Source organism: Anguilla anguilla, chromosome 17 (genome assembly GCF_013347855.1).
Source record: "Anguilla anguilla isolate fAngAng1 chromosome 17, fAngAng1.pri, whole genome shotgun sequence".
Taxonomy (NCBI): Eukaryota; Metazoa; Chordata; class Actinopteri; order Anguilliformes; family Anguillidae; genus Anguilla; species Anguilla anguilla.
This window is the reverse complement of record NC_049217.1, coordinates 13,537,389-13,555,899: the sequence shown is the minus strand read 5'-3', so window position 1 is coordinate 13,555,899 and position 18,511 is coordinate 13,537,389. Positions and strand designations below refer to the sequence as shown.

Sequence of the window (18,511 nt, the reverse complement as noted above, 5' to 3'; positions counted from 1 at the left end):
TGAAAGAGCCATTGAAAGCCAATGGAATGCATTTGGTTGCACTAAATTCTCTGTATTCACCTTGAGAATCAAGCAATTATTAGCAGCAATGGCCCCTGAAACTCATATTCAGTGCTTGATATTTGTGACAGGAGTATTGTAAGTCAAAGTCCACTGTCCTTAGCTTCTGACTTAAGCAATCAGTTTGTTCAGCACTGGAAATATATCAAAGGCTATGTTTATGTTGGGTAATGTCTGAAAAAGGATATTGATAATCTGGTTAAAGGTTCCACAGCGGCTTGGGTAAGAATATTCAAGCGGCATTGATTGTTGTTTTATGGCATTTCACGGGCTCGAGAAACACAAAAGAATTTTGATATGTGTGGACATGAGAAGAACCACAGCCAGTAGGTTTTTAGAACGAGATCAGCTTCGTTTAAATAAAAGGGGGAAATAGAATCCCTCAGGGAAGCGGAGTACAGTGAAGAGCTATTTGATGCTAATGCGAAATGCGTTGAGATTATTTGTTTATCCTTTCTGGTGTGCAGGACCGCGAAAAGCGCTTGGCCTCAAATTACTGCAGGCTTTGCAATTTAGATATATCTTCCATAACAACGCGAAGGCATGGGAGACGTTCGTCCAAGTAAATAGAAATGGAAAATCAAGAGTGTGCGGGAGAATGTTAATGTACGTAATGGCTCAAGGCCACGTGCGTTAATCAGCTGAATTAATAGAGTCCTCTAACAATCGCATTTCATTAAGTCCTATCAGGCTCCTTTTGCATACTGACTTGTCATTGAAGAAGTGCATTTAGACAGTATCACCACTGAGGGAGAAAACTGCTTTACTGTTCCAGAATTTCCTTCTTTTGTATTGCATCAGAACAAGGGCAAATGTCCTTAGCAGCCAATTGAAATTTCCCATCCCAGTGTCTGAGTGTGTGTGGGAGTGATGGTCACCAGGTAGAGTCCCATTTGAGGCCCAGGGTCATTTACATCCATGGAAGTCACACTGCAAGCCGACCTCTTTGGGTCTTTGTCAGTGGATCCTGTAGGGTTGGAAATTTCTACGAGAGGCAGGAAACACTGCAGTGTTGCAGGAAGCCTTGAAAAAGACCTTGAAATCGAATGTTCTTGCACTCCATATTACTGTTTTTATAACTGCCTAAGGAATTACCTCTGTAAAATGGTTATAGAGGAAAACTACTAACGACCTTACAATAGATGATTAAGTGCATATCTCCGCTCTTTTAAAAACTGTTTTACCAAAATCTCAATTCCATTTCACAGGTCGGCTACAGTAACTATGGGTTTGCCAAAGTCAGATTTTGGTATACCTATGTTATTCTGTTACTATGTTGTAGACACCCCCTAAAAAATTAGCATAAACCTATTTAGACTTTTGTGCAGGCAATCATTGTCACTTCCATGTTTTCCAATCACAACCGCAGAATCTGAGCGTACATCCTAGAGTGCGTCTCATTGCTTTTCACTCCCCACCTCCTTTCCTCTACTCCTGCACTACCACTCATCTCTTACCCAGAAGTATGTGGAGGAAAGGAGAGAAGGAAGAGGCTATCTATCATGCCAATCACAGAGCTTACACATGGTCAGCCTTTTTAAGCAAAATAGCTTGAAAGGTTAAAGTACAAGTAGTTGCATGAACAGTGGCCTGTAAAACATGAACCAGGAATTGCAGTTTGCGCCGAGACCCTAGTAAATATATAATCAGCAGCATTAGATCAAAGTGAACATCTCACAGTGCATGTGAACGTAACAATTTACTGTAATTCCAGAATCCCAATTAGCCCGATGTGTGAACATACAGAGCACTAATTCCCACATTCATATAGATTACTATAGTTATACTGTAACAGCCTACATTCTGTTACCAGTTCATTGCATCTCACATAGGCTAACTCAGAAACATTTCCATAGATTAGAGTGAAATGAATTTATTGCTTTATTATATCTGGGTTATTGTTTCCCCAATGTTCAGTGTTCACATTGGAAAACCATTATTTGCCATTGTAATATCTGAAATCAAATTAGTCTCTTTGCTTAAGATTCAAACCTTCTCCCAATCTGCCCAGTGGCGAGTACATGTTTGAAGTACAGTGGACATATACATGGCTGTAGCAGTTGCCAAAGATCTACGCTGATACCCCTTGATGAAGAGCAGGTTGATGTTAGCGTTGGGGCTGATCAATTTAATTTCCTGTCTTTCGAGGCTTTCAGCAAATGCAAGTATTTCGCTTAAACCATAGTTTTTTTAGATTAAGAGGAAATTAAATTGTTCAATGAATGAACAATAGTATTCGAAAAATAAATAATCCTGACGTGATTAAAACCCTTAAAAATTACTAGCTTTTTTGAGGAAATTCTGGCCTTTGTAATACACAAGCTGACGTCTCATGAACTTCTATGACATAGCAGTTAAATTTGTGGTCGTAATCTCAAGAAAAATATCAATAAAATCAAGGGACATTCAATAAAAATAACATTACATTTGTTCAAAATATTTTGCTGGAACGTTTTTGTTATCCAGGTCAGTTGTATTATGTGGAAAAAAATGACTCTTCTTTTCTGCTCCTTTTTGATTTGAAGTGATTTGAAGCACCTTGCATCTACAGAACAAAGGAGACTTTTGGTTAAATGCCTGACCCAACAGAAAGCACACAAATGCACTGACAACCTCGAACTTTCCACATCCGAAATTGCATACTATCAAGGTTTTCAAGGGTTTGTGGGAAGCCTCAATTGCCACTAATATTTATGTGTACTACAATTTGTATTTTTATATAACAAAATCTTTATGCTTTCAAATCTCTGAAATCAGCCCTGTGCACGCAGGTGAGACCCTTTACTGATGTGATGAGAGAAACTGAATGACAATTCTCGATTGAGATTATGAAAATAAATGAGAGAGAATTATATGAAAGGTCAGAACTGCCCAAGGTCAATGAATCAAAGCTGTGGTGTGGCTGTGTAACCTTGGCTATGCTTGTCTATTTTCACTTGTTCAAATATTGAGGTCTGCTAAGGTTATTTAGTCGTCTATCCGCCTGACAGGCCCCCAGAGTGAATCAAATGCCCCTTAGTCTAGTCCATGTTTGATACTGTAAGAAAACAAAGCAATAGTATGAATCTGAATACACTTTTATCTTTTCAGGAGAGTCATTCTAAAAGGACTTACGATTTTGCATGCGCAGATACGTTTAGAATAATTTGGAAATCTGATATCATAAACATGGCAAGCCCTGCTTCTACAGGCTAGGGGAGTACGGGGCAAAATCAGACATGGGGTAAAATGTAACACAGACATTTTAGGTGGATGCATTGAGCTTGAACAATGTATTTCAGGTTAAACACGCAGAATTACCATCTCTTTTTCTTCAACAAATGGTGGGATGTTTTTCGGCGACTGTATAGTGTGTGTAGGCCAAGGAATCCAAATTTTACGTAATTGTAAATAGTCTTTTAGTGACTAACAGATCACAAAGTTTTGATGTAGCATGCTAGCTGGCTGGGTTTGCTAGCCAGGCAAAATTGAAGACACCCCCCTGCGGGGTTAAACCGAACGGGGTTGTTAGCCTCTTGTCAGTAGACAATTAATAAACCAATTGATTGGATTTGTTCAACTTTGACTGAATCTTCATACATATATTTAACTCAACTTTAACTTTAGGCTACGTGGTGATGTGATATCGACTGATACAGCTGTTTGGATCGAACAGACATTAGACAGTGAATAGTGTAGTGATATAGGTAGGCCATGAAAAATATATAAATGTAATAAAAAATTAATTAAAGACTGTTTGTTTCAGTGAATGGTATGTCCCAGAAATTTAATTGTGGTGTGTAATCATAGCCAAAGGATGTAGGTTGTTGGTTTTAAAACTAATTCATCTATCTCTAGTTATATTTTCAGAGTTAAGCAAAATACAAAAACTGTTAGTTATTCCCCACTCTCCCCTTCTTGTTTAAATGAGCTTGCATGATGAAGAGAGATTTCAGACTAGTCCCCCCCTCCCCCATCCTAATATGGGGCTTTGGTAATCCTGATGTATTGGTGGACAGTAATTTAGCTATAGTGTTGCTTTGTCTCACTCAGTCCTAATGCGTATTTCCCTCGAGGAACCACAAAGCTATCATTTCATTATACAATAATGTGTTTAAAATTAATCCCTCTTCTGCTCCAGTGATTCTTGTTCCGCACTTGACTCTGTCCTAGGCTGAAGCATTTTCGTTTATTATTAATTTTTCGACTGCAGTTGTAATACTTTGTGTGTGATCTGGGACATTAGGACATTCCCTGTTCATTCAAAAAAGGTAAAGTTCATAAAAAGTTCATTTCTTTCCGTCAGGCTTTTTTCCATTTATGTTGCCATAGACAGGAAATGTTTTAGCAGCAAAGCTGGACACTGAAGAACTGTAATTCTTTTGTCCTTGTGCCCAGCCATATTTACACTGTATTTTGGATAATGCAATCTAATTTAGAGGTATCACTACTGGGAAAGAAGTGCAGCGCTTTGAAGTGGCAAACAGTTTTTTGTCTCTTCTTTTTATCTCTTTTGGAAGATTGCTGCGGTCTCAAATGGTGGACTAGCTCCAGGCGAAATGCATTTAAAGTTACTGAAAGGACTGGAATTTACTGAGTGTTCACTTTTTCTGACTGATGGCATGCTTCTTGCTCCAAGTATTGAGTGAGAGTGCATATATGGTAGATCAAATCAAGCTTGATGCAATATAGTATCTTTTGGCCATTTGTCTAAATCCACCTGACAGCATAGGGACATTCGGTGGGGACCAAAAGTCTGTGAACACTACATAAGTCCTCGTTGTTTTCATAATTTATCAAGGGATGACATAGTTATGATACTCAAATTCCACTTCTTATGTAAGAATACATTATTGAGAACAATGGGAGCTTAGGATGGCATTTCCACCACTGTCACTGGACCTGAACCCAGTCGAACATCTGTGGGAACAGATGAAGAGGGAAAAGGCCAGCCATCAAATTACAGTGACAAATCATCTATGGGAAGTGTTGAGAAAGCGCTGGGATCAAATGGAAGATGAGGTGTTGCGTAAGGTGATGAAAGGCAAAAGGTATACACCAAATACTAATAATTTTTGACCTTCAATGAATACCTACACACTTGACTAAAACGTATTATTGAATACGAAGTATTAATGGAGTATTATAACTAGCTCTCTTAAATAATGAAAACAAAAAATTCTTGGTAGTGTCCTCAGTCTCTTTTGGTCCCCACTGTATAGGGCAACAATATTCATTATTTTGCAGATATGAATGTACTGAACAGGGCATTATGGAGCTGGGCTTGTGGTTTGAATTGAGGCAGTTCAAAAGTGCAGACCAATGAATTTTAAGGATCTTGAATGATTTTGTATGAAGGAATGACCAAAAGAACCCTCTCAGTACATTGCCCAGCCTCAGAAAAAATGATAGAAGACCCCTCAGGGGTGTTCAACTTGTAAGAGTGGAGTGTACATGCCATTCATCGCGCATAAGGAGTAACCAAGGCTGAGTACTTCTATTTGTTCAAGGAAATACATTTTTGACCCCAATACATGTTAAGAAACGGCTGATGGCACAAAGTGAGTGTTCCAATGCTAAGGCAGTTTCCATGACATCGGCTTTGTTACCAATTTTTTTCAGTTCAAGGGATCAAAATGAATAGCGTTGGGTTTTGACACCTTGGAATTACCTGGTCATGTCATTGCTGAATAATGTATTTTCTGTGACACCTTCAATTCATATTTTATGATAAGGGTTTTTTGTGTTCACCTTGAATATGCATTCGTCCTCTATTTTTATGAATGCTTAATCAGCGAAACTGTTTAACTGACAATCAGCTGCTGAGCTTAAGGGAAAACGAGATCCTTTCAAGGAATAACGGTCTTTGAGTGATTACTGTGTGCCTTAGGTGTATTTTTTTTTCTTTTCATACCCCTAATGATCTTGGGGTTCCATGGACAAAGGGGCACCCAGGAAATCAAGTGGCCCCTGTAGTCACAGGTAAAATATTGCCATCCTCCCTTCTGACAAGGCAATTTAGCCCGGACAATTTTGGGAAAAACTTGGCAGTATTCTGTGCTGTAATCTCAAATCTGTGACTGTCAGGATGTAGCGACAGAGTGTGCCATGCATATAAGAAACTGGCTAATACAGAAATGCTCTGGGGAAAAAAAGTTCCAAAAAAGTTTTTGGTATTACATTTTATGCAAGGACTAGAAAACATATTTCCATGCTAACTTTTTGACTCCATCTCTCCTTTGGTGTTCTTTGATGCGCGTTCACGGGCAGGTTGCGCTTAGAAACGATGAAGACGCGTTCAGTGAGTGACAACATTGAACATTCGAGGTCAGGGCCGCACCTCAACTCTCAGATTTTACCCATCAGCTCCAGACAGATAACCTTTTCTCTCGCTCCATTCCAAATATCAGTTTGATCCTCAAGGTCAGCCACTTTGAACAAATTTTTTTTCATTGCCGGATTTAAATTATGAATTGAATACAATGACCTGTCGTCCATGTCAAATGACCTCAAAGCATCATGCTGTAACAATAGAGGTGTTCAAAGCGGCCAAGGCACCTTATCTTGATTTGGATTTTTATCTTTGAAACAGGCAATATACTCATCCAAATTCTGTTATGTAGAGTCACAATGTACAACTGTTTTTGAAATACTCATAGTAAATACTGTACTTGAAATACAAACGTGAAATTATGCAAAAGTGAGTTAAAGTCTATTAAAAGTTCTCATTAAACGTATCTCTGCTTATTTAATGTGTTCCCTTTAAACGGGTGACTTTTCGCTAAAGGGTATTCACTTCTCAAATGGCATTCATTCCTGAAATGCTGTTCACTTCTGAATCTGTGCACTTACCGCCGATATGATGGGCCTTAATTTACCCAGGGAGCCAATAGTTCAGTCTCTTTGGGAACTCACCCTGATTGCTTTGTCATTTCACATTTGCATAGTAAATGGAATGTGAGGGTTCGTGATCTCCATAATGGGTGAAGCTACTATGTGCCATTAATCACAGGGCTCATGCAAACCAATCAAATGATTTTGCTCAATCACTATGATTGGGCCATTTTAGCGAGTCGTCGACAACTCAAGTGGATTTTTTTTTTCTCATTCAGGAGGCCTTGCGCTCCTTCTTGGTATTGGCAGAAGATGCATAGACCACTTGTCTTTTTTCCACACAAATTTACCTCCTCATTTTTCTATGAGAGGTACAATTCAGATATACAGAAAGTTCACCACAATAAAAACCTAATTTGTCCCCCCATAGTTGCGCTGAAACTGGTGGTTGTGGCTTTCCTCACAGGCACACACTTTTTAATTGATCCTGGTTGAAAGAAGTGACCGGTCCAGCTTGTGGGAAGAAAGTGGGGGAAAGTCTTCTCTGAAAGCTGAAAAGGTTGCGTTTGAGGAAAGGAACAGTCGTCCCTTAAACACCCAATACCGCAGACCACTCCAGGCTTGTCAGACTGTGAGGGGTCGCGCCGTACATTGACATTAACCGTGAACCTGGACGCACCCAGCTTTCATCTGCAGCTATCATTAAAAAGGGCATCCAGTGACAACGGCTGACTCAGATACGACTAGCCAACTGGAGAACGCTCATTACCAGGCTCGCTACCCCACCAAGTTCTACTTTGAGTTCAATGTCAGACCGACGAGACCCAGTCTTATTTATTTATTTATTTTTACTCATTTCCTTGACCCTTCAATCCTTTTGTGTCCTTCTCTTTGATCAGGAATTTGTTTTGTCAAGAGCCCTGCAAAGAAACGTTGGCTTGGCATATCCTTAGCTGTTTGAGAGCAAGGTTTTTTTCTTATATCCTTTGATCGTTTTTACATAGGCATAGACTTTACTATGTATGAACATGGTTACGTAACCCTTATTTATTATGGCTGTCTGCAAATCTATTCTACTGTGCAGATTATTGTGTTTGTGGCGACAAAAGAGTCAACGGAGGCCTCGTTACACAATTTTTTTATTGCTCCTTCAGGGGCATACCATTTGGCTATAGAAATTACTCTGAGCACACCCTGTGATTTTTATCATGTTTTTCTAGAAATTTTAATAATTTAGCCTGGCTAACTCCACGCGCAGGCCCTGCTGAGCCTTCATTTCAATGGACAGGTCGCGTTAGCACAGGATTCAGAATTTTTTTTACACAGATAAGACCCAAACCACAGGGGGCAAAATATACTGCGTCCTATAAACAAAGATATTGGTCTGACATTTGTGTTCTTTATTGATCGTAATATTTTCACAGCAATTGGTAGCATTTGAATGAAAAGTCAAAAATGAGATGTCACAGTCTCTGGCTAGCATTTAAAAAAATAATGCATTTGATTTATTTTCTTTGGATGCCTTCATTGTACTGTGGCCAGTTAAAACTTCACAACATAAAAAAAACAGAAGTTATTGCGCGTGGTAAAAAAGAAGGCTAGTAGTACTGCATCCAGCAAGGTTGACATCTGCATAAATAAATGGTGCTGTAATTTCCACATGGTGAAACGGAAATGTATAAAACTGAGAATGTGCAGTTTAACCACATGCAAATTGTTTGATTAAAAATCTAAAATTGTGGAGTACAAAGCCAAATCAATAAAAAATGTTTTGTCCCAAACGTTATGGTGCTCACTGTGTATACATCAACGAGTGGCAGATGTCAACAATGACAGTAACCCAGCCAGCGTGTGAATATTTGTGCGTGGTAATCATTTGAGATGTGTTGTGTAGCCAAGCTTCCTGTCAAACTCGTATAACGGTGTGAATACAAACAAAATTATTATGGCAGCATAATTTAGAGGGCTAGCATACAGCCAACTGTGAGCATGCATTAAAAGCTGTCCCTTCATGTCAAAATAGCTATTCAGTTACACCAGTAGATGACAGATTCATGAATCACTGAGCCTGTGGAAATGCTTAAAAAGCGGAAGTCATGGGTTTTGGGGTTGTGAATTCATATGTAAGGAAAAGATGTTGTGTTTTTGTTTTGTTCAGTGTCATGAGTCACTCTCTGGACCCAGCCTGTTTTTATTCTGCATGCAAGGTGCAGAGGTATGTGCATGGACTTTTGTTTATTTTGTGTTGTGAAGGAGTGTGATATGCATTTGGGCAAACTTTATAGTATAAATCTGTCTTTTGAATAGTTATGTTGTCATGTATATGAAGTTAAAATGTAATAGGAAACTATCTAGTTTCAAGCCCCTCCCTGCTAGTTCAACAAATAGTTAAACCAACTAATATTTAAATTGTGATGTCACAATTTAGCATTTCTGTTGGCAGCAGGACCAGCTCAAAACATCTTCCAGTGCCCCTGCATGAGTTCACCATTAGCTCCTAATTAGTTAATTGTAAGTTAATTGATTGACTTGTGTCCCTTTCAGTAACATCATGACATAATACAAATTTGGAAATGATTACTTCATGTGCATGGATAAGAGGTATTTGTTAATCATGAGTTCATCCTTACTTAATTTGGAGTTCAATGAGGTGTGACCCTTGAAGTAAAGTCACACAAAATGTTTCATGTAGGAATAATTACTCCATCACATCACTATTACTTATTAGCTCACTGATCTGTAATCCAAACAGAACAATGTTCTAGTCATTATACATACTGCAAAAATCTGTGGAATACAATACAAGACAGACAGTAACTACAGACAATATCCCTGAATGAATAAATAAAACTCAGAGGGTTTTCTATTGCAAAAATTAGTTTTGATCAGAATGTCAAACATTATTTCTAGCTTATTTCATCCCACTTACTGTATGTGTGGGGCGGCAGTGTAGTGGCTAAGGAGGTGGTCTTGTAACCTAAAGGTTGAAGGTTCGATTCCCCGGTAGGAGGTAGGACACTGCCGTTGTACCCTTGAGCAAGGTACTTAACCTGCATTGCTCCAGTATATATCCAGCTGTATAATTGGATACAATGTAAGTCGCTCTGGATAAGAGCGTCTGACAAATGCCTGTCATGTAGCCCAAAAAATGTAATGTATGTTACAAGTGTCATAATAAAATATTACTGTGTGTTGGCATATTATGACAAAAAGTTATTTCTGTCTGAATGCAAGTGAATTACTGTAAAATGCAGATTTTGAAATGGCCTGCATTCCAAAGACACAGCAATCCATGGGCTAGTGTGACCACTGGGTTATGCCATTAATGTTTTCCTGACCAAAAGTTTGTAGATGCCCAAGCTAATCTCTATGTAGAGGGCACAGTGTGGCATTCAAGACTGGATTAATATCTCTGACTAAATGTGAGAACAATGAACACTCATGGTATTGTATTTTCTCCCAACTGGCCAATTGTCTTTGCCAAACTTACTCCTTTAAATAAAATATCCTGATGTTACATGGTAAAAGACATATTACATTATTATCAGAGTTGTGTGTGCTATAAAAGGGAGCTGTGATTATATAGTTACAGTAGCCAGAAAAATGGAAATGTGTTTTTTCCAATTCATCATTGTTATGATAACTGATTATGTTAGTAAACAGTATTCTTCTCCATGCCGCTTTTTAAAATATCAGAGTTGTTGCCAAGCAACACAGAAATTATGTCCAATAGCCCGTTATGTTGATAGTTTTTATAATATCATGTGGCAAACTGGCTATATAATTAAACTGAGAGGAACACATTTAAACAGATTGTTTTTAAAAGGGGAGCTGGACTGTTCTGCTTTTGTTTATTTATTTATTTTTTGCTATATTCAGACAGGTAGAACATCGAGAGGGTTACAGATAGAGAAAATTCCATGGCAGGGCTCAAACCTCTGCCCCTTCCCAGGGGAATTGCGTATGGCTCCAGAGTCAGCTGCCTCACACGCTACACATCTCAACCCCCAGAACGGACTGTTTTGCAATAACGGCTGGGTGTGGCACCATTTTACGGACTGCGCGGGTCACTATTGCTTTTCGCAATATACGGTCGAATAGCTCTGTGATATGCAATAACATGTCAACAGTGCATGGAAACAATAACCTCAGGGCTTATTTGCTGAGAGGGAATATTAAATTGGCTTGGTGGAGATCTACATGTTATATAAAAATAAATAAAACTGATTTTCAGAATAGGTTTGACGTGTCGCATTACTGATCTGGCGGCAGGTGAAAGGACGCATGATCCAATCATAGGCTTCTTGATGAATATGACAGCTTCATAGATTTGAAGGCTGGGTCTCAAACCCTGCCTTGTTATTATTTTTGTCATGATGTGCAGGCGTTTCAGGCTCGCAGTAGATTAGGGTTCACGAATGGAGGAAATGCTAGATGTAGTTTCTGTCATGTTCAGGTGGAAATCTGTTGAATGCCCACGGTTGCAAAGTTATTGATTTCATATTTTTCTCAAAAGAGTTTTGTGGCAGATAAATTTGGGGTATACAGTCATTTTACTTCAAGATTTTCTTCTAAAATGGAACTATTGAATATCACTTTGGAGATGCACATAACCATTATCAAGGATTTTAAAGTCAGACAATGAAGGCCATTTTATGGACCCACGTATTTCTGTCTATCTCTTAAAATTATGAGAATCTTTCACTCGGGGATATAGACCCGTCTACATGTACTGACTACTAACATTGCAGGAATGCGTTTGGAAAGTTATCCAGTTTTGATATTCAAGTTAAATAAGAATTTTAATTACGGATGCTAATTCACATTTATTTTATCATATATTAGCCATTTAAAAAAAATGGTGCTAATGCTGTACTTTCATTCAGAACATTGTATAAAATGTATTTGGCCTGTAGTCCCTATATATATAAATAATATATTTCCATGTCTGGAACATTATTTCTGTGTCTGACAGAATTAATCTCAAACACGAAATATTCCAAGACCATTAAGGAAACTATTGCATCATAACAGTATCTTGCAAACAAACTCAAATCTTCCGCAACATTCTGGAAATTTTTTTGTTTCAACCTGGAAGCTACACTCTATAAAAAGCTGTGTGAACAAAAATCGATGCCCAAAACCTCACAATTTGCCTCTGTTTACAAGCAACCTTCACCTATGGTGGTGATATTTTGAGCACAGTCAGTCTGTAATGGTTTGAATGGAACCACTGAGTACAGAATTGCCTGTAGTGAGCATGATTTATGGGGTTTAATTCAGTTTTACTGGCTCTAACAGTTCTTTGAAAGGATGAAACGTATTCAGACAGAACCAATAAGTGATGTAGGCTGCTTTCACCACTGTAGGTGGACCATCTGGATATATGAAAGGTGATGATCAACAAGTATAGTCAAATGCTTTCTTCTAGTCCCATTTACAATTATTTCCAGTCAAGAGTTTTGATTAGACAAGAGGCATTCCATGAGTGCTGATATACATTACTACAGCACTGGAACTTTGTCTGTACCGTATCACTCCATATGATTACGCCAGTAAATAGGTTGCCTATAGGTTGTGCTGTATTGAATAAAATACCCTTCGGTTTATTCAAATCGATTCTTTACCTTTTCAAAATATGACGTCTTTCCCCTTGATAGTGAATCAATCATCTGAAATGGCAAGGCATCCAATTTAACCTGCAGACTATCAGAACAGAAATCTGACAATTATAGAAATGGCTACAGATTAATTTAACAGAGGGAAGTGTAGTCACTGTATATGGAGTTCAGTAATAAGAGTGTATTGGCTGACTGTTACGTCCTTTAGCATAACATTGAATAGCCCAATGAAGACTACTGTTCCTCTGCACTCTTGTAGTGGTTGGGAGTGGGAGTTAATGTTGACCTGAGCTGGCTGCAGTGTACTGGGTTGTGGGAAGCCATCACCCACTATCCTTTGGAACAAACCAGCTGATTAAGACAGACAGGCAACACCTAGGCTGATTACCAACCAGCCTCAGCTGTGTGGTCAGCTGGGTCTGTCCACGTTTCCGAAGACCACCCAAGCTTTGTGAGAATGCAGAAAGGCCTGACAACTGACCGCCATTGTTCGTGAGGAACAGGAATCACTAAGATTCTGGCGTACCAGCAACTGCTTTTTTGTGAACGCGTGTTTGGTTTGTACAGCTTGCATGCACGTCTCTGTGTGGTACATGTTCCTCTGTCACTTTAAGCCATTCTAGCCACGTCATGTAATCAGCCATTCAAATTAACTGAAGACACATGGAGATTGCATTCTAAACAAAACAGTGTCCTCTATCTTGTAGAATACCTGGGCTGATTTGCATAAGGGTGACTGATGTTGCGATACATTTACATATGTAAATGCAAGTCCCTGCTTTAAAAAAAACTCTACAGCAGCAGGCACATGCAGAAGCATAGAAGAGAAATGTCATTTTCAATGCTGTACAGCAAATCACTCGATAATGTAACACCACGTGTGCAATGGTTCCCATGCTTCAACAGTAATCGCCGATTCCCTCGTACATAAAAGCACAGAAAAGTGAATTTCCCTGTAAAACAGAGGCCCAGAGTTCATTGTCGTCGTCACTCCTCGAATATGAAACAAAATAAACTCCATGTCAGAAATGGGGGAGGAGGACATGCGGGAGTGTGTGTGTGTGTGCGCGCTTGTGCGGGGGTGAAGGGGTGTAATTGAAACAGCGAGGGAAGGGTTTCTCGGATAAGAAGTGCCAGTCACTGCGGCGTTGCCGCGACGTCAATTTGTCACGCCGGCTGTCTCTCAGATCACACCTGCTTTAATCTCAGCCGGCCAAAAAAACTGTCAGCAGGGGGCCTGAAGGAACAGACAATAGATAGCAACTGTAGCCAAGAGAGGATCTCTAGTCTAAATCCAATGAGGACTTGAACTGTCAACGGCTCAGCATAGTTATGACGCAATCCCTTTGAATTGGTGAGTGTAGGAGCTCTGATTAGCTTTGCTGTTGTCCTTTTTACTACTGTGTTATTTTGAGTTCCATTTTGTGGTTGGTCAGGACCTGTGTCATGACAGTGCAGTTAGGCTGTTTATGGACCTGAACTGATTTCATTTTTGTGAATGCTTTACACTTGCTTGTGTGTTTTTTCTTTGCACTGGGGAATTTACCTCACCTGCTGCATTGAGTGTTCAGGCTCAGACTTTGATGATGGTGTCTCTGTAAAAAGTGCTATACAAAGGAATAGAGAGGTTAATCGGTATTTCAGGTACATTCAAAGCCTTGCAGTAAATGGATGGAGTTGACCTGCAACATAATAGGGAGGGTTAAAGAGAAAATTGGCTCTAGAATCAAATATCCACATGAAATGAATCTGACCACTGATAATATGGACAGAGAAAACTACATCATACCAGTCTTCTAATCTTCTCTTTGTATATTCTACTTGTACACCTTCCACTTTCCTGTACTCTGCTTGGATTCCCTTGTGTGTGTCATTAAATCTTTGATTTTTTTTATTGATTCTTTAACTGATTCTTTAATTTTCCTTAACCATTTGATCAATAAATTAGCATGAAAAACTTTTCAAAGCAGAAGTCAGACATTTTGCAACAGTTTTGTGTAATGATTTGTACCTTTTGAATATGGATCACAAATGGTTATTATGGTTTCCCGTTGCCTCTTGGTGTGGGGTTAATTTACTAGCCATTGTACATTAGAACAAGCTGGTCTTTTCTACTTATATATTCTTCTATTCGTAAGTCTTTTCAGAGCATTTCTGGTTGCTGCCATTAGTTTTTCTTTCATCTTTGAAGTGCAGTCCTACAGCAACATTACCTACAGGAATTCCCTGTCTATGCAGGCTTTTGGCCTGGCTCAGTTAGCTAATTCACTGTGTTCACCAATGCTGGTTCACTCTTAGATTAGACCGCAGTAAAATGTTTTTCTTGGGGACACAGTCAGTCTTCAGCTTTCATTTGTAGGCTTATCAACTAATTTACTAAAATGTCAGATGAGTGTGCCAATTAAATGATTAAGAGCAGAAGTGAATCCTGGCTCACCCCTGATTTAGAGCCTTTATTTGTTATTGAATTAGGTTCTGCTTAGTTAGTTTGAGTCTTTATTATCCCCATGGGGAAATTTGTTCTGCGGCATATAGCAATAACCACATAACAATAAATATACCCATGACAACAGATAAAAATTAAGAGCACAAAAAAAGCACACAACATATTACTGTATTAAAATGAGAAGAAAATGAATGAGCAATTACGTGGAAATACTGCCATGCATTCACACTGTGAAGAAGGAAACCCATTATAACAAAACCTAATTTATTATTATTATTATTATTATTATTATTATTATTATTATTATTATTATTAACAACAACACAACTAATAATAATAACAATTATTATTCTTATTATTATTATCAACTACAACAACAACAGTTATAATAATGATAATAAACAGATCACACTTAACAAATCTCAAATGTGTGAAACAGCTTCCCAACAGCTTCCCAACAAGCAACTCAGTATGTAGCTCAGTCCACAGAAACTAAAACAGTTTTCTCGACCTGGTTTTGGGATAGAATTCAAAGAGAAACCAACACGTAAATATTTTTTTTTTCAAAATTACATTACAACATTTTTATTTAATCAAAAAGTAATCCTTTAACAATTTCTTTATGTGGACATTAGAATGAAAGGTGTGATACTTTTATGGTGGATGCAAAAATAGATTTCTAATGCTCAGAATAACTATCCAGGAAGATAAACCAGTGAACAAAGAGTTGAATTGCCCACTCATTAGTTATCCCTCATAGTTTGTTTAAAACTGTTAAACTGGTCTTAATGTGGTTATGTTTGCTTTTCGCTTTGATCATCTTCATGCAACAAGTTCCACAGTTTCTCTTGAATGCAGCAGGCTGCATTGACTGAACCGGAAACTTCCGGGGGGTCTCTTTCTGTTCATCTCCTGTGCTATTTCTATATTTTTCTTTTCTTTCTTTGTCAACCTTGGATTATTTTCCGCTGTGCCTGCCCAGCCTTGACTAGGTGTTGCTCGTAAATGAAGTTCTCCTGTCAGTGTGGCATCCTGGGAAAATAAATAGCTTTATCATTTGAAGCAAGAACCTCCATACAGGCGGTGGTCTCAGGACAGAGAGGGCAGCTCACTGTAACAAGCGGCCGATGCTAAACTGATTGTAACTGACCACGCTGCAAATCTCAGAGCATTAAAGTTTTAGGCCAAGTATCTGAAAACGACCTTCACCTTAGGGCTCTAATTAAGGAACTTAATGACTCAAAGCCGGTTGTTATCTCGAGGGACTGTTACGTGGCCTAGCAATTTTCATAACGGTCTAAATTACGCAGACTAGCTTGTGTCTAACCCGTGTTTTGTATGTGTAATATCATTCATTTATGAAGATAATGAGAAGCAATTATGTTGTTTCAGTATGAGGTGGTTATTATTTCCAAATCATCTCCACATGAAAATAGAGTCATGATGGAAGGGATAACTAACCTCTTTTGTTTCTTTTTTCAGTCAGATAAATTCCTTCACCATTTTCTGTCGATTTATTGTTTTTATCACATCAGGTATGGTTGTAGGTTATTCACTCTGTATGTGATGAATGAAGTCAAGATCTTGAGTGGTATGTGATGTGTTTGCTTGCAAATGCTACTTAAGATAATGTCAGTACACTACCTAACAAAAATTACTTTAAAAAACTTTATCACTGTATTTATTTAACCGTTTCACAAGAAACTCGTGGAGGAATGTGTCACAAAGTCCTCAAGAGCAGGTCATAATTGTGTTGCACTGACGATTTTATCAGGGACCACAGTTATTAAGGCTAATGAGCATGTTCTTTTCAGTGGCCAGCAGAACGGTGTCACAACTATGAAGCCGTTCTCTCTCCTCGCTTGGGTCACACATGCAACAGCACAGATTGTATGCAGCTTTGGTTTCTTAAGAAAATGTACAAATTTATGCATTCAAAGGGACTGCGGTGCCATTCCCCTAATATAATCACAAAGCTTCTTCTGTTCAAAATCGCCGCTAGACTCCAAAAAATTCAAAAATTTGATTCAAAAAAATAAATAAACGGCTGAATTCCAGCAGCGTTGGCCGTTTCTCAGGTCTGGCCGAGCTGTCGTTGTTGGGCTGACCAGACGTTCTCTTTTCCCCGGATGTTTCCCCGACTTTTTGGGACTGACAATTATCTGTTCACTCTGGATTTCTAAATTCCTTAAATGTCCGGTTAGGTTTTGCTCTTTCCATTGACAGCATATAAAACAAACAAATAGCCTAGCATTATATTCATAACGCCCAACCACCCCTGTCTTCTTTTTTTAAAATCCACTATGTATTGACCCTAGTCATTGTATTCTCCTCTCATGTCGATGAGGTGGCATAAATTGTGGAACGCCACACATTCAGGTTCAAGAGGTCGACTGAAAGTTCCATCTACCGCCATCACCTAGAACGGAGATGTGGTCTTTCTGCCTCTTCTGATCGTCAGTACTTGGCCCTCGCACTATAAGGTCCGACTGGCAGAATAAACTAAAGGCAGATTTGGTTTATATCTCACGGCACAGCAGTTTGATTAACAGAGCAGTTATTATCGGCTCTGCATAATGCCGTGAATCACCGCATCGTGTCACTTTTGCATTTGTTTTAACACAGTCCTTTTTGGCACCAGACAAACAACGGCCCATTTTTACAAGACTAGCCTGTGACCAATAATGTAATGTTTAGTGGAGTTACCTTGGTTCTCAGAGCAAAGGCTCACCGGCAGTTTGGAAGGGCAGAAGCCATCTTCTCACAAACAGTGAAGGAGCAAATCATTTAGATGAAAAAGGGCCTTTGAATTTATAGTCTATGGTTACTTACTTATTACTTGTAAGTAACACCAGAATTTTATTCATAGTGATGTTACTTACAAAGACTGTGTGAGCAACATAAACCTCAGAACTATGGCCATGTTGGGGGTAGGTGTGAAAAATAAACTCCTTTGGTGCGAAAGCCATGCAGGGATTTTTGGTCTTGGTGGGCCGCAGAGTAGGCTAGTTCTCATTGTTACTCAGCTATTAACTTAAACTGAAAAATGAAAAAAAAAAACCAGTTAATTCACCAGGAACATTGAGGCTCAAATAAAGTGAAAACAAATATCAGCTACCCGGTTTATCGCCAGAACTGCAGTTGATAACCTCTGCTCTAATATACATGGATGTTTTTGGAGTGTTTGCATACCAGAAGGTTCCTCTGTAGTACATTTTACAGAAAACCACCATCATAACACCATCAACAGTGCATAGATGCCCTCCACACTATACATAGGTACAAGCCTGCAGTAGAATATTTTATGTACTAGCCACTTTAGACCACATAAAATACTTAAAAGTAAATTTAATGGCATCCACAAGTAAAATATGATCTTAGGACATAGAATTATATCTGTCAGGAAAATGCTTTCAAAGAAGATCACCACTTATTGGTGATCTTCTGTAAAGGCCTGCTGTCACATAAGTGAGTGATTAAGATCAGCGTTATGCACTCAACAGCCTTTCATAAGTAAAATGATCATATTATTAATTTGAACGGGTGAATATGTGTTAAAGTACTGTCATTC

The 18,511-nt window shown here is 38.7% G+C and overlaps 1 protein-coding gene across 7 annotated transcripts in view; it reads left to right on the top strand.

Moving 5' to 3' along the window:
- sdk1a (sidekick cell adhesion molecule 1a) overlaps positions 1–18,511 on the top strand; it is a 289,638-nt gene that overhangs the window by 103,279 nt on the left and 167,848 nt on the right. Inside the window, exon 1 of one of the 7 annotated variants that reach the window (XM_035398137.1) lies at positions 262–282. The exons of 5 other annotated variants lie outside the window; for them this stretch is intronic. Coding sequence is in view for 1 of the 2 variants with exons in the window: in XM_035398133.1 (XP_035254024.1) it covers positions 317–386 (70 nt within the window). In the remaining variant the exon portion in view is untranslated. Of the gene's footprint in view, positions 1–261; positions 387–18,511 lie in introns of those variants that run through there. One more of the 7 variants, XM_035398133.1, reaches the window with a different exon arrangement.